The sequence below is a fragment of the Mus caroli genome, chromosome 2, assembly GCF_900094665.2.
Source record: "Mus caroli chromosome 2, CAROLI_EIJ_v1.1, whole genome shotgun sequence".
Classification (NCBI taxonomy): Eukaryota; Metazoa; Chordata; class Mammalia; order Rodentia; family Muridae; genus Mus; species Mus caroli.
In genome coordinates, this window is record NC_034571.1 from 21,289,523 (window position 1) to 21,304,187 (window position 14,665).

Here is a 14,665-nt window from a genome sequence, read left to right on the forward strand (position 1 = left end):
TTCTTCAGCTATGGCAGCCCTGCTCCCTGGTGGTCTCACCACATGGCTCCCTGCTGCCTCATGGATGGGATTCTTTGTGTTTCTGGAATTCCCATGTTGTAAGGGCATGAAGAGGCATGGCTGCTGGCCAAGAAGTCCTGTCTGTGTGCCTGGTTCGCCTAGCTTACTGGGTCAGGAGGAGGGGGAGGGTTAGGTCAGAGCCAGCACTTTCCCAACCCCCAGCCAGTGTCCAGGAACTTCTTGTTGACCAAGATGCAAGCTTGCTTTGGAACACTTTTTCTGTAGGATGAGACCTATGTAACTTGTCCCCCTGTTCCCCTGTAACCTCCTCAATTTAGGTCTCTGTGTCTGTCTCCTAGGCAAAGAGGGCAGCAGGGGTGGTCAAGGCCCCGAGAGACAGAGAGCCTCATCTGCCTTCAATTTTCTGTTTGTGTTATATGATGGCAGGTCATCCTTGCCCTTTTCAGTGAGGAGACACTCGGTGATCATTAGTTCGAGAAGTCGTCACAGCAGCCTGTGCTGGCTCCACAAGCAGATGCTGAACCCCTGTGCCCTTCTGAGCCTCGATCCAGTAGTTGAAACTTAATTATATCGACAAAGGGGTCTGTCTGGCTTGCCCTTCCCTGGCCAGAAACAAATTTGGCTCCGAGGGCACAGCAAGACAACCAGCCAAACCCCAACACCGGGTATCCTTTTCCAGGACAGAGCTGGGCATTCCCTATGCTGGGTGGACAGGAAGGAAGAACGTGACTGATAGCTGTGGGGCAACCAAGCCAAGAACCTGCGGAAGGAGGGGTGGTGTGGCTGAGTCACCTACACCGCTTCACTCACCTGAGTCTTCCAAAGAGGCAGGGCGGACTTTGGGCAGGTCCCTCGGTGGGAGGGCCTTAACGTGGGCGGGGCCGGTTACAGCCCCGCCCCGGAGCCTAACTCTGGGGCCCGGGCCACCGGGCCTCCCCGCTGCCTGCTGTCCGGGGTCCCCGCTGTGTTCTCCCGCGTGCTTCCATGGCTGGAAAGTTGGTGTCACTGGTGCCGCCCCTGCTACTGGCTGCTGTGGGCCTCGCCGGCCTCCTGCTACTGTGCGTCCCTACCCAAGACGTCCGGGAGCCGCCCGCCCTCAAGGTGCTCGCGCTCACTGCGGCGCTGGGAAGCAGCTGGCCTCGGGGTTAGGGGGTGTCTGTCTGGGACTGTAGGCGCGCGCCAGAACGCCCTGCGCTCTCACACCAGCGCGGGACTGTGCCTCCGGCCCGGTCCTAGATTCCGCACTTCGTTTTACTGAAGGGTGATTCCGCGGGGTGACAGCGACGCTTCCGGAGCTCCAAGGCACTGGAGGCAAAGTTCATGGGAATTCCCTTCTTTCGGCTTCGCGATGGAGCTGCAAGAGCCGCAGAGGAGCTTTCTTCCTGCTCCCTTCATGCCATCTACCCGGGCTGTGGCAAGAATCCCCGCCCCAAGTCCAGTGCCATTTCCAGGCAGCATTTCGAGCACGCCGTTAGAGAAGGGCATTGGTTCTAGACAAAGCTCCAGATAAGGGACAGCACACACTGGGTACCTCCAACCCCTCTCAGACTAAGGTCTGACCAGTGACACTTGAAAGAGGGCAAAGGAAGCTAGCTGGTTCTAAAGGGGTCTACATCACCAATCCTCAGCCGCCTTAGGCCACAGGCTGAAGCCTTTAACCGTTTGTTGGTCTTTTGCTGAGTTTGCGTGGGAACTAGACATCTTAGCCCCAGGGACCTAGAAGGGAAGGGGAAGAGCTCTGTAGCCATGTGGGATGGGCTGTGGGGTGTGGGAGTTGAATCCTTGTATCTGCCTGGCTCTGGAGGAGTTCTCTGCTGTGCAGGAGGACTGCAGCAGCCCTTTCCCAGGCTAGAACTGGCATATGCCCCAGGTTGGTGTCCAGCCAGGCTCCCTGAGCTGGAGCCCAGCCCCTTGGAGCTGCAAAGAAGGCCCATCTGATGCCCTTCTCTGCTCTGCAAAACCAGCCTCTCCCTGTTCCTGGCTTTTAGGCCCAGGCAGGGGCATGGATTGGAGACCTTCTCCATTCAGCCTCAGTCTTCTTTCCCAGTGGGCCTTACTTTCACATCCTATGGTTAGGCTAAGGTCCCAGCAGACACTGGAGAGCGGGGAAGGAAAGAAGAGAAGCCTTTATGTTTGCCTCTCCTAAATAGAGCAAAGTTCCAGATGGGACCCTCTGCCCCTGGCACAGCCCGCCCCTCAGGTGCCAAGATGTCTACTTTCTGGTGCCTGTCAGTGCCATCCTCAGGCAGCTGGGGGAGGGGTATCACCACAGGAAGTCACCTAGTCAGTGCCCTTCCATTCAAGCTGTGAATGCTCTGGGCTGACCCTGAGCTTCAGTGTGTAATGTGATACATATCTGTTGGGAATGGAGGGCTGGAGTGTGAGAGGAGCCCTACACCCCTCAGGCTAACCTACCACATCCATCCACAGTATGGCATCGTTCTGGATGCTGGCTCTTCACACACATCCATGTTTGTCTACAAGTGGCCAGCAGACAAGGAAAATGACACAGGTATCGTGGGCCAGCACAGCTCTTGCGATGTTCGAGGTGAGCATGGTCTTGGCTTCCTGTTCAGTCTTAGCTTTGCAGGCCCAAATGGTTATTCCCCCTCTGCTTGTTGCTAGGTGGGGCTCATTTCAAGCCAGGAATTCAAAAGGAGAATCTGGCTTCTCTGGAGTGACCTGGGAGGGGCTGTGGGTACTTTATGTTCTAAAACTGAAGCCCTAGGGAGCAGGTGGAAGCCTTGGGGTTTAATGACCCAAAACAGGTCTCTACACTATAGATGAGGCAGGTGGGCCTCTGAAGACCTAAGGGTGTATCCTTGTAGGTTCTGTGGATGCTAGGCTAGGCTGACAATGCCCAAGTCTTTCTACTGGCACCTGTGCTCACAGCTACTAGGAGGCGGCAGCATCAGAGACTCTGGGTGGCACCTGGACCCTTTGTGTCCAATTTGGGAAGGTGTGTCTAAATAGCTTCAATAGTGTATGCTGGAAACTGTCCACCAAGCCTGGGACCAACTCTTTGTTCCCTCTAGGTGGTGGCATCTCAAGCTACGCAAATGACCCTTCTAGGGCAGGCCAGAGTCTGGTTGAATGTCTTGAACAGGCACTTCGGGATGTGCCCAAAGACAGATATGCCAGCACTCCACTCTACCTGGGAGCTACAGCAGGCATGCGCCTACTCAAGTGAGTACTTATACCCAGGGGCCTGCACAGCTCTTCAGCAGAGTAGAACTCTCCTCCCAGAGCAAGCTCTCAGGAGGGCAAGCCTGGCAGAGGGCACCTGGGATGAGCTCCATCAGAGTCCCCCTCCCCCCATTCCACAGCCTCACCAGCCCAGAGGCCACAGCCAAGGTGCTGGAGGCAGTGACACAGACGCTCACACGGTACCCCTTTGACTTCCGTGGTGCCCGCATCCTCTCGGGACAGGATGAAGGGGTGTTTGGCTGGGTGACTGCCAACTACCTGCTGGAGAACTTCATCAAGGTGGGCCCTGCAGCCCAAAGAACCTGGGGTCCTGCCAGCCTTGCTAGCTCACAGTCTTAATCCAACCTCTGTTCTCCACAGTATGGCTGGGTAGGCCGGTGGATACGGCCAAGGAAGGGAACACTGGGGGCCATGGACCTTGGGGGTGCCTCAACACAGATCACCTTTGAGACAACCAGTCCATCTGAAGATCCAGATAATGAGGTCCATTTGCGGCTCTATGGCCAGCATTACCGTGTCTATACCCATAGCTTCCTCTGCTATGGCCGGGACCAGGTTCTCCAGAGGCTTCTGGCCAGTGCCCTCCAGGTGTGTCTACAAACTCAACCACAACACCATACTGGTGCCTTCTGGAGGAAGGGAGGGAGAAGGGACAAAAGGCAACAGGGCAGGGCCAAAAAGCAACTCATACTGAGCTCAGGAACCTTAAGAGAGGCCTCCTTTCCCCATGGCTATACACATAGCAGTGAGGCCCACAGTGGGTTTCTGTCTCCATGATGATGTCTGCCTTTAGCCTCAAACAACATCTAGCTTCTTCAGCTAGGTGTGCCTCAGCTTGAAGACAGGCAGAGAGGAACTTGGTGGTATAAAGAGCTAGGAATGGGGGGGGGGTGAGAATTAGGAGAGCCAGGGAGTTATCTCAGAACCTTGAATACCTGGCCAAAAGGTTTGCTGTTTGTCCATCAGGTAACGGTTGCCATGGTTGTTCACAAACACAAAAATGATGCTGCCCAAGTTGGACTTATGAACAGTTCATCATGCTGCCTCTCTGCGGTGGGGTGGAAGGCAATGGCTCGAGTGGGGAATTCTATCTGTACTCTCACTAACTCCCCAGATCCATCGCTTCCACCCCTGCTGGCCAAAGGGCTACTCCACCCAAGTGCTGCTCCGGGAAGTCTACCAGTCTCCATGCACTATGGGTCAGCGTCCCCAGACCTTCAACAGCAGTGCCACTGTCAGCCTGTCAGGGACCAGCAACGCTGCCCTCTGTCGTGACCTCGTCTCTGGGCTCTTCAACATCTCCTCCTGTCCCTTTTCCCAATGCTCCTTCAATGGGGTCTTCCAGCCTCCCGTGGCTGGGAACTTCATAGTGAGTCCGGGTGGATGGATGTGGGGACGGGAGACCCTAAGCATGTGGTGACACGGTGACTGCACACCCTTTTCTCCCACAGGCCTTTTCTGCTTTCTACTATACTGTAGACTTCCTGAAGACAGTGATGGGGCTGCCTGTGGGAACCCTGAAGCAGCTGGAGGATGCCACAGAGACCACCTGCAACCAGACCTGGGCTGAGGTGAGGCCTGTCCCCATATTCTCCACATCTGGGTAGGACACTTTCCCCTTCAATTTATCTCACCATAGAGAGACTCAGTCATTTCAGATTGCTGACTACCTCAAGAAGTAGCCGGGCTTAAGTGGGGAGCTTGGGGCTGAGTAAGCTAAATTTTCAGTGGTCTCCTCAGAGTTTGATCCTACAAATCAAGGTATGGAACACGTAGAACAGGAATTGCAACGCCTCTGTGACAACAGGACCTCAAAGTAGAAAGGGACAGAAAGGCAGGTGTCTAGGACAAAGCGTGGGAACGAGTGTCCCACTTGTGGGAGAGGAAGACACAGAGAGACTCAGCAGGGATTGGGGTATGCCTGGAGAAATTGAAAACTGGGCCTGGACACGGGCTGAACAGTAGTTCCAGAAAGAATAGAGAGGCCCTGATAGCTGGAGTGTGAGGTGGCCACCATGTCTCCTAGAGAAATAAGTTCCTCTAATCTTAGGCACCCAGGAAGGTCTCAAAAAAGTGGGGCCAGTTGGTCAGAGAGCAACACTTAAACCTGGACGCCTGTTCCTTTAATTATGATGCAAGAATGCTGCTATCCTCTATTTTTCTGGTGGCCACCCTTGCTGTCCTCCTCATCCAGCTGTTGGGAGGGGAGAACACAAGGCCTTCCAGCAGTCACGAGGTTTATCCCAGAGGAGTGTCTGCCTGGGAAGGGCGTTTTGAACTAGGTCTTTCTGTGTATTTCCTGTGCATGCCTTTCTTGGCCTGAGCTGTAGGGGGAGGGGGATGCTGGACCTTGGGGGCCCGTAGCTTCTCGTGGTGTTCTTAGCTTCAGGCCCGAGTACCCGGACAGCAGACCCGCCTGCCTGACTACTGCGCTGTAGCCATGTTCATACATCAGCTATTGAGCCGTGGTTATCGCTTCGATGAGCGCTCTTTCAGCAGAGTGGTCTTCGAAAAGAAGGTGGGTAAATGGCGGGGTCAGGAGGATTCCGCGTGCGGTCTCTTTGAGGCTGATGCCACGCCCTCTCTTAGGCGGCAGACACCGCTGTCGGCTGGGCGCTGGGCTATATGCTGAATTTGACCAACCTGATTCCCGCTGACCTCCCAGGACTACGTAAGGGCACCCACTTCAGCTCCTGGGTTGCTCTCCTGCTGCTCTTCACAGTCCTGATCTTGGCGGCGTTGGTCCTGCTCTTGCGCCAGGTGCGCTCTGCCAAGTCCCCAGGCGCCCTCTAGGGGTGCGCTGGGAGCTTCTCCCAGCTCCCTGCTATCTCTCTTCCCGAGGGCATCTCTGACCCTGAAGCAGCCTGGACGGTCCTTATCTACACTCACAGAAAGTCTACGTGGGCAGCCCTGAGTGTTCTCAATTAATCCTCCGCTCTCTTCCTGGGATGTCAGGTCTCTTAGCCTGCGACTCAGGGTGAGGTCCATTCCGAGTGGAGCCTCTGTTCTGATCTTCGGGACCCTGGGTACTTTCTGTCTGGGCCTTTAGAAAGGCAAGCACCAGAGTCTACAGGCTAGGAGTCAGCTCCATGCCTACTTGTAAAAACAATTGTAATAAAAGATTTTTTCCTAGAGCAGTGAAGTGTCCATAGGGTGGGGCATCCTTTGTTGCTCGTTCCTCCTGCCAGCTGTGTTGGCTATCCGGATAAAACCTGGTCCCAAGTCAGCACTTTTCTTGCTTCCTCCCTTTCTGTACCAGACCCGAGGTAATGGAGGCACTCCTACCTACACTGGTCTGGGGTTGTCCCTGAATCTGAGTTTTCTCTGACTCAGAGAACCCTTGATGACATCCATAGGAATTGAGGCTGCACTCCAAGTTTTTTTTCCCCCCCAACTTACACTTGAAGTATCAGTAGACCTAAAGATCAGAGGCACCTGCATCCCACAGCCTAAGTTTCTGTAGGTGGAAAAGTGTAGCCCCGCCGGCGTAGTGGCGCATCCCTTTAATCCCATCACTCCGGAGGCAGAGGCAGGCAGATTTCTGAGTTCGAGGCCAGCCTGGTCTACAAAGTGAGTTCCAGGACAGCCAGTGCTATACAGAGGAACCCTGTCTTGGGGAAAAAAAAAAAAAAGTGTGGACTTCTCCCTTGCTTCTTTTATGGAAAATTAGCTCAGACTATTTCTGTTCAGTTCATGCCTCTTGAGGGCTGGGTTGGGATGGTAGCCGCCAGTGAGCGCATGCGCGCGCACGCACACACACACACACACACACACACAGAGAGAGAGAGAGAGAGAGAGAGAGAGAGAGAGAGAGAGAATCATTTGATAAATGTATAAACCTGCACTGACAGTCTCCTCTTTAAGTTTGTGAACCTTGTTCTTTTCTCTGTGTGTGGTTTTTGTGGGTTTTTTTTTTGCATGTGACAGGGTCTCTGTGTAACCTTGGCTGTCCTGGAACTTACTCTGTAGACCTGGCTGGCCTTGAATTTACAGAGATCTGCTTGCTTCTGCCTCCGGGTGCACCACCATCGTCCAGGCCTGGTTTTCATTCTTAAGACAGGGTCTCATTATATATTCATGACTGTCCTGGAACTCGATATGTAGATCAGGCTGGTCTCAGCATCTTGAGAGATGAGATTAAAGGCACGAACCACCACACTGAGCTTCAATATTGCCTTCATGACTCAACCAGGGGGAGGTCTCTGGCGGGGGTGGAGTGTGCTCACAGGGGACTGCACATGAATGGTGATCACTAGGCACCATGTATGTTCCATGTTGTGTGACTCAAGGGAGCTGAAAGCCATTACCTGGGATCATGACCACCTTGGACAGCTCCCAGACAACTGTCAACAACGTCAAGTTACTCTCGCCCCCTGGTGGTACCATTCGGGGGCGAGTCTGACTTGATCTTGTGAGCCTCTTGTGTGCTTTTCTTCGTGGCTTTAGAAAGCCCGGGTACGTCTCTGAGTACACCTGTATATCTCTCTCTATACACCTCTTTATCCTTTGTGGGATACATTTTGCAAACCTGTAACAGTCAGCCTAGTCTACATAGCCAGGATTTGTCCCTGGTGTTCCCCTAGTCTAAGATCCTCCATTCTAACAGGGTGAGTGGTGAGGGGTTGGCAGTCGGACTACTAAGAAGAAGGCGTGCATCCTGGGGACGTCCACCGTTAGTCAATTCCAAGTCAGATTCTTGGGTAATGAATGAGGAGGCATCCTGCTGTAGAGGCTAGAGGGCCTGAAGCACTCAGACCTCAGACGCCTGACAAAAGGGGACCCCCCAACAGGATGCAGAGGGAGGGGGCTCAGACAAGAGGAGATGTCCCGCCCCCGCAGGTGGAGCGCGCAGGCGCACTCCCGACACTTTTCTCTGGCCGCCGCGCCTCCATCCCATCCCGGATCCATTGCCGCAACGTCAGCGCCACCGCCTCCTCTTTTCCTCTTCCTCCTCCGCCCCTCTCGCTTCCCGGCTTCTCTAGTCGCAGTTCCCGGAGTGGGTACCGAGCCCGGGGCCGTGGGGTGCCATGCTGCCCGGGTGGCGGCGCTGAAGCATGGCGACGCCCGTCCCTCCGCCTTCCCCGCGGCACCTGCGGCTGCTGCGGCTGCTGCTCTCCGGCCTCATCCTAGGAGCGGCCCTGAATGGTGCCACCGCCCGCCGCCCGGGTGAGCGAGCGCTCTGGGCGCAGGCTGTTGGGCGCTCCGGGGCTGGGATTGCGGGGCGGAGAATCCTGCCCCCGGCGCCGCCCTGGTTTTCCCTGCCACCGCCCCGGCCTTACCCAGGCCCACAGGCCAGGCAGGCCCGGTCCGCTGGGCATGGATTGGGTAAACAGGTCAGGCCCGTTGAAGGCCATGCTAGATGAATCTTCTCTCGGGTCCTTGGAGGTGAATGTAGATTTCATGCGCTTTGGGTCTTTGTCTCTGGGTCCCTGAATCAGTCTGGTGTGTGTCTTTGGGTCTGCAGCCATCTGGTTTCTGGTGGCCCATCAGGGGGATCCTGTGTCTTTGTTTCTGTATCTCTGGGGCTTCCCGTTGGCAGGGTTGTTCCTGGTGTCTGTGGGCCTTGCCTGTCAGCCCTGTCGTGTGTGTGTGTGTGTGTGTGTGTGTGTGTGTGTGTGTAGAGGGGTTCTCATGGAAAGTCTTAAGGGTTCCAGGCCTAGGGTCTTGTTCCAACTTAGTGGGGTCAAGCTGCCCCATCCCCTGCCCTGGAGGGCATGCACCACTGTCTGAGGTCTGTGTAGTGACTGTTAGAAGAGTGTGACTCCCTGACTGGGAGAACATTTTCTTTTTTTTCGAGATGGTTTCTCTGTGTAGCCTGGCTGTCCTGAACTCACTCTGTAGACCAGGCTGGCCTCAATGTCTGCCTCTGCCTCCCAAGTGCTGGGATTAAAGGCATTCGCCACTACTGCCTGGCTCTGGGAGAGCATTCTTGACAGATGGGTCCTGAAGCCACAGGATCCAAATTGTATCTCCCCGAGGGGAGTGAAGTGGGAGAGGTTGCCCATATGTTCACTGAGTTCTTCTGGAACTATGTGTGGGAGCTGCTTTGAGCCCAGCTTACAGATGAGGAAGCTGAGGGCATGGAGAGGTGACTGGTATGTGGACTCTAATAAGATCGGTCTGGATGTGGGACCTTAAGAGCTGGGCAAGCAACCCAAGAACTGGACTGAAGGTTGGCATGACTGGAAGAGATTCTTGAAGAGGGTGGAGTTCCAGACTGGGCCTTACCAGAGATGCTAAATAGCCTGCCTCCCTGGTGGACACCCCTCATGGATGGGACTAAGGCACAGTACTGAAGCCCTGGGCATGTGCTGGCCTCTGCCCACTGGCCTCTGTAGCTGAATGCAGAGACTTGGCATGGCCCCATACTAAGTGTCCCCTTATCACACTTAGTGCCCAGGGAGGGCCGGTAGCCTAGCATGGTTAGAAAAGCAGTTACTTTGCAGCTGCCATTGGTTCTGAGACCCAGGCTGGAGAGGGACTTTCTATCTAAGATAAAACAATAGGTGGGCTAGGGAGGCCCTACAGCTCAAAGCCAGCATTGTGCTACACCTCTAGTATAGGTCTGACTAGGTTGTTAGCACCAGGGGCAGGGACTGTCTGCCTCCCTGGAGCCCAGCTGGTGGGTGGAGCCCGTGTAAGCCTCCTAGCACAATGCTGTTTAACTCTCTCAAGTCCCAAGCTCAGATTGCTGTTCCTGGAGGCTGCTGACAGTCTATGGTGGACAGAAGGTGCCTAGCCCGGGATTCAGTGTGCCACCAGAGCTTCTGGAACTTCTTTGCAGGAGATATAGAGTGTCAGATTACAAAGGAAAGTAATGATTGGTGGCACACGCCTTTAATCCCTGCACTTGGGAGGCAGAGGCAGGCGGATTTCTGAGTTCGAGGCCAGCCTGGTCTATAAAGTTAGTTCCAGAACAGCCAGGGCTACACAGAGAAACCCTATCTTGGAAAACCAAAAACCATAAAACAAAAAATGAAACCCCCCCAAAACAAAAACAAAAACAAAGGAAACTAAGCCAAAGTCTGTAGAAGGATATGGTTAACACATCCCATGGGGCCCACAGCATTGCCTGCAGCGTGCAGTGGAAGGAACTGGTTGGCCAGAGACACAGGCAGTTGATGGTCCCGCTGGGTATTTCCTTGGCCCTGCTGGCTTCCCAAGACAGAGACCAAAGTTCCAGGCTGGGATTATTCCTTACCTCTGAAGCAACTGAAAGTGTATACCCCATAGGAGAAACTGAGGCATAAAGCTCACTGCTCTATGTAGCTGCATCAGGATAGGACTGTTTGGCAAGAGAACATTGTGCTCTGGGGCCCAAGCGACAAAAATGTGACTCAGAACTATGACCTAGACTGGCATCCCCAATACCGATCAGCCCAGGCCTTTCAATGCCCTCATTGTATCTAAGCCAGTGGCATCTTAGGTCTCCCAAACCCCAGTGCCATGAAGACAAAGGCTATGCAGAGACAGCCACTGTCTTCTAGACTGAGCATTTGTTCTGTGGACTACCAGACTAACTCGAAGGTTATAGGATTATGTGCTGGGGGTCTAGAGAGGAGCACCAATGTTTAGGAGAAATGTCTATGCAGCATCCTTTGCTCCTCCAGAACCAAAGAGAGAACAGAGCTCAGTTGGCGATCTGAATGAAAGGTCCTGGCTCGCTCTGGGCCACACAAAGGTCAAAACCGAGCCTTGGAGAGCTGACTGGACATTTAGGGTCGGTTTATCCTTTAAGCATAAGGCTTAGGCCTGGGAGCAAGACTGTGGGGAGTGGGTGGGGCAGGATAGTTCCCGTAAGATTTGGGACTGATGCTTCCTGACTCTGAGACGTGGCAATAGGAAACCAGGGAATGATTAGAGCTCAACCTGGCCAGCTCTGTGGAGGAAGGGTTCTAAGCAGAGCTGCTGCAGTAGGAGGTCGGCCAAATGGATTATGATGGGCCCTGCCTCTGCTTCTTACTCAGATGCTACCACCTGTCCTGGAAGCCTGGATTGTGCACTGAAGAGGCGGGCAAAATGCCCACCAGGGGCACATGCCTGTGGACCATGCCTTCAGTCCTTCCAGGAAGACCAGCGAGGGTTCTGTGTGCCAAGAAAACACCTATCTTCTGGTATGGCAGAGTATAGAGTTAGGGGAAATGGATGCGTGGCATGTGTTTCCTCCCTCCCTCCCCTGCCCTATGGTCCATACCTAAGGATCCTAAAGCTCTGTGATAGTGGCCACCCATACCTCTGAGCATCATGGAATGCTCAAATCCAAGACCAGAGTGACAAGCCCCTCCATCCTTTCAAGATGTTGCTGAGGCAGTGTTGGACTAGGCTGAGACCTATGGCTGCTGGGTCCTCCAGGGTAAGGGATGACCCCAGGAGGAGGCCGAGAGGTCAGACTCTTAGGCTTGGACCATGACAGATCTCCCAAAGCCCTTCCAGCTGTCTACTCTTGCACCCTCTAGGCAACCTGCTCTTCTCTCTTGATCACTTATCCTGTCCCCTCACTCCCCACTCAGCATGTTGGGAGGTGCCATCCCCATGGTGGTGGCCACTGTCCTTCAGTGTATCCAGATGCCTCTTCAGGAGTGATGAGGGCTTTACCTGCGAGGTGCTGGGGATGCGGCCAGCCATGCTTCCTGGGAAGAAAGCTGAAGATTGAGTCCTGTGTGGGAGCTTTTTATTTTGGGCTTTGGTTTTTCAAGGCAGGGTTTCTCTGTGTAGCCCTAGGTATCCTGGAACTCACTCTGTAGACCAGGCTGACCTTGGAACCCACAGAGATCCATCTGTCTTTGCCTCCCAAATACTGGGATTAAAGGGCATGCACCATGCCACAGTGCGCTGAGCTTGGGAGCTTCTCTCTGGACTGTGGGGTATTAAGGGAGAACCAGTCAGGGTCCACCCTACCCCCAGCCCACCGCTGCAGGCAACTTCTTTTCTGAAGGCCTGGGAGGAGCCTACATGTTCAGGTGTGCTTTGACATTCCTCTATCCCTTCAGGGCTTCCTGTCTTCTTTCTCTTAGGCAGAGCAGGTGCCTGGGGGTGGGAGAGGTAGGATGGGTATTGACTCCCAGCACTCTGACCACCCCTCTCTGCACACTAGTTAGGATGAGGTTTCCATTCCTTTATCTTCTTGTGGGTCTCTGCACACACCCTAGCCTTCCTCTCCACTTTTCTCCTCTTCCCTACCCTCCCCCACCTCTGAGTCAAAGAAGCTTCCTCAGTTGTCACCATGGAAACCAAGATAGTGAAACTTTGGATGGGACCCTCCATCTCCGGAGGCTGCTTGCTGCAGGGTATTGTCAAGGGTTGGGTGCCTCTGTATATGTTGGCCCATCACACTCCTCAGGGGAGGGCCTGCCCCAGCCCAGACTGGAAGAGGAGATCGATTCTCTGGCCCAGGAACTGGCGCTGAAGGAGAAGGAGGCGGGGCACTCAAGGCTGACCACACAGCCCTTGCTTGAGGCTTCGCAGAAGCTCCTGGAGCCTGGTAAGGAGTCCCACCCCCACCCCAACCCCATGCACACTATCCCGATCCTGTTTCTTCAACCAAAGGCCAAGTCCTGCTGACTACATGTATATGCCTGACTTTAGCAGCTACCCTGGGATTCTCACAGTGGGGTCAACGACTGGAGCCCGGGCTCCCCTCTACTCATGGAACCTCTTCACCTATACCCCATACTTCCTTGAGTTCCCGGGCATCCTCTGGACCTGTGCAGATGTCCCCGCTGGAGCCCCAGGGAAGGCATGGGAATGGCCTCACCCTTGGTAGGTCCAGGTTGGCAACAAAGTATAGACATGTGATGGCCCTAGGGGAGGTAGATGGGGGACTCTCAGGCTCCTCCATATTGCCCCTTTCTCCCACAGTGCTGATCCTGGCTTTCTGCTTGGCAAGCTCAGCTGCCCTGGCTGTGGCAGCCCTCTGCTGGTGTAGGTGAGCTTCAGACTCCAGTTGGTGGGTAAGATCTGACCTTCAGGTCCATAACAACACTCTCAACCTCAAACTACTTCAGGCTTCAGCGAGAGATCCGCCTGACTCAGAAGGCTGACTATGCTGCCACAGCTAAGGGGCCCACTTCACCTTCAACACCACGAGTCTCGGTGCGTAGCTCTGCATCCACAGGCACGATTTTTGTTTGTTTGTTTGTTTGAGACAGGGTTTCTCTGTATAGTCTTGGCTGTCCTGGAACTCACTTTGTAGACCAGGCTGGCCTCGAACTCAGAAATCCTCCTGCCTCTGCCTCCCGAGTGCTGGGATTAAAGGCGTGCGCCACCACCGCCCAGCAGGCACAGGCACGCTTTTATTCTGTGCACCCCAACATGTGCTTAAGATTTTGCCTCTTCCACAGCCTGGGGATCAGCGGCTGGCACACAGTGCTGAGATGTACCATTATCAGCACCAGAGACAGCAGATGCTGTGCCTAGAACGGTGAGCGTCCTGGTCTGAAGTGGCCACTTTTCTCCTGCACCTGTGCCCCACCCACACCTCACCTGGTCATCCTTCCCTACCTGCTCGAAACCTCTTACTCTCTGCCCCCGCACCCCAGCCTATGGCCCCTACCCAGGGCAACAATACATTGAGCACCTGCCTCTGGGCCCCTGTTCCTTGGAGAGGCACAGAGGACCCAGCTATTTTGCTCCCACCAGGCATAAGGAACCTCCAAAGGAACTGGAGTCAGCTTCCTCCGATGAGGAGAATGAAGATGGCGACTTCACTGTGTATGAGTGCCCAGGCCTGGCGCCAGTGAGTGCCCCAAGGGTGTGGAGGGGGGTTTCTGCTGGGGTTTCCTCTCATCTTGTCTCAGGCCTTGCTACCAGGAGCTTGACCCAGTATCTTCACAGACAGGGGAGATGGAGGTGCGCAACCCACTGTTTGACCATTCCACGCTGTCAGCACCAGTGCCTGGTCCCCATTCCTTGCCGCCGCTGCAGTGACTCCTAGGCCCACATGCCTGCAGCCCACAGCCCACCAGTGGGGACGAGCGAGTCCTGGTGTTCCCCATGGAAAAGAGCAGCATTGTGACCCCCCGCATGCTTTTGGCAGGAGGGAGGCGCCACCCCTGGGCTCCCTTGCCAGGGAGATTCTCCGCCTTATGTGGGAGATCTAGCATCTGCTTGCACATTCTCTGTCTGGTATGAACCCTCAAACTGGAGATCCAAGTCCAGGAACCCTAGAGCCCAGGCATGGGTAGAGAGTTCTGGAGACAAAAGCCAATTAAAGTTTTTTTCAAACCTGTGAGTGGCTTCTGGGTTCACTGATGGTGTGATCAGCCCACAGTCACCCACCTCCCTGGGAAGCCTTGGTGGATAGACATTCAGTGAGGGACTGGGACCTTCTCTTGCAATTCCAGAGAGAGGTGGTACCTCCGAAAGGGGCTTGAAGGCTGGAGGAAAATCAAACACAGGACAACCTCATCATCTACAGTGGGAACGCACTCTTACTACC

General features: G+C 54.6%; 2 protein-coding genes across 2 annotated transcripts; both read left to right on the forward strand.

Annotated features, from left to right (window-relative positions):
• Positions 1-905: 905 nt before the first annotated feature.
• Entpd2 (ectonucleoside triphosphate diphosphohydrolase 2) lies at positions 906-6,362 on the forward strand. Its single transcript, XM_021154064.1, has 9 exons — positions 906-1,122; positions 2,452-2,569; positions 3,057-3,207; positions 3,348-3,507; positions 3,589-3,816; positions 4,343-4,597; positions 4,680-4,799; positions 5,612-5,746; positions 5,818-6,362. Exons 1-9 carry the CDS (start codon positions 1,006-1,008, stop codon positions 6,019-6,021), a joined length of 1,488 nt encoding a protein of 495 aa, XP_021009723.1. The 5' UTR covers positions 906-1,005; the 3' UTR covers positions 6,022-6,362.
• A 1,716-nt stretch (positions 6,363-8,078) lies between these two features.
• Npdc1 (neural proliferation, differentiation and control 1) lies at positions 8,079-14,458 on the forward strand. Its single transcript, XM_021155406.1, has 9 exons — positions 8,079-8,394; positions 11,196-11,342; positions 12,569-12,709; positions 12,814-12,987; positions 13,087-13,153; positions 13,233-13,320; positions 13,569-13,648; positions 13,867-13,963; positions 14,062-14,458. The coding sequence occupies exons 1-9, from the start codon at positions 8,283-8,285 to the stop codon at positions 14,152-14,154; spliced, it is 999 nt and encodes a 332-aa protein (XP_021011065.1). The 5' UTR covers positions 8,079-8,282; the 3' UTR covers positions 14,155-14,458.
• Positions 14,459-14,665: the final 207 nt, after the last annotated feature.

Bases quoted from the DNA above. Each gene is read 5' to 3' on its own strand.
- Npdc1 (XM_021155406.1), top strand. From the start codon at position 8,283: ATGGCGACGCCCGTCCCTCCGCCTTCCCCGCGGCACCTGCGGCTGCTG. The intron at 11,343-12,568 runs GTATGGCAGAGT...CACACTCCTCAG, and splicing joins AAGAAAACACCTATCTTCTG to GGGAGGGCCTGCCCCAGCCC. The intron at 12,988-13,086 runs GTAGGTCCAGGT...TTTCTCCCACAG, and splicing joins TGGGAATGGCCTCACCCTTG to TGCTGATCCTGGCTTTCTGC.
- Entpd2 (XM_021154064.1), top strand. From the start codon at position 1,006: ATGGCTGGAAAGTTGGTGTCACTGGTGCCGCCCCTGCTACTGGCTGCT. The intron at 1,123-2,451 runs GTGCTCGCGCTC...ATCCATCCACAG, and splicing joins GGGAGCCGCCCGCCCTCAAG to TATGGCATCGTTCTGGATGC. The intron at 4,598-4,679 runs GTGAGTCCGGGT...TTTCTCCCACAG, and splicing joins CCGTGGCTGGGAACTTCATA to GCCTTTTCTGCTTTCTACTA.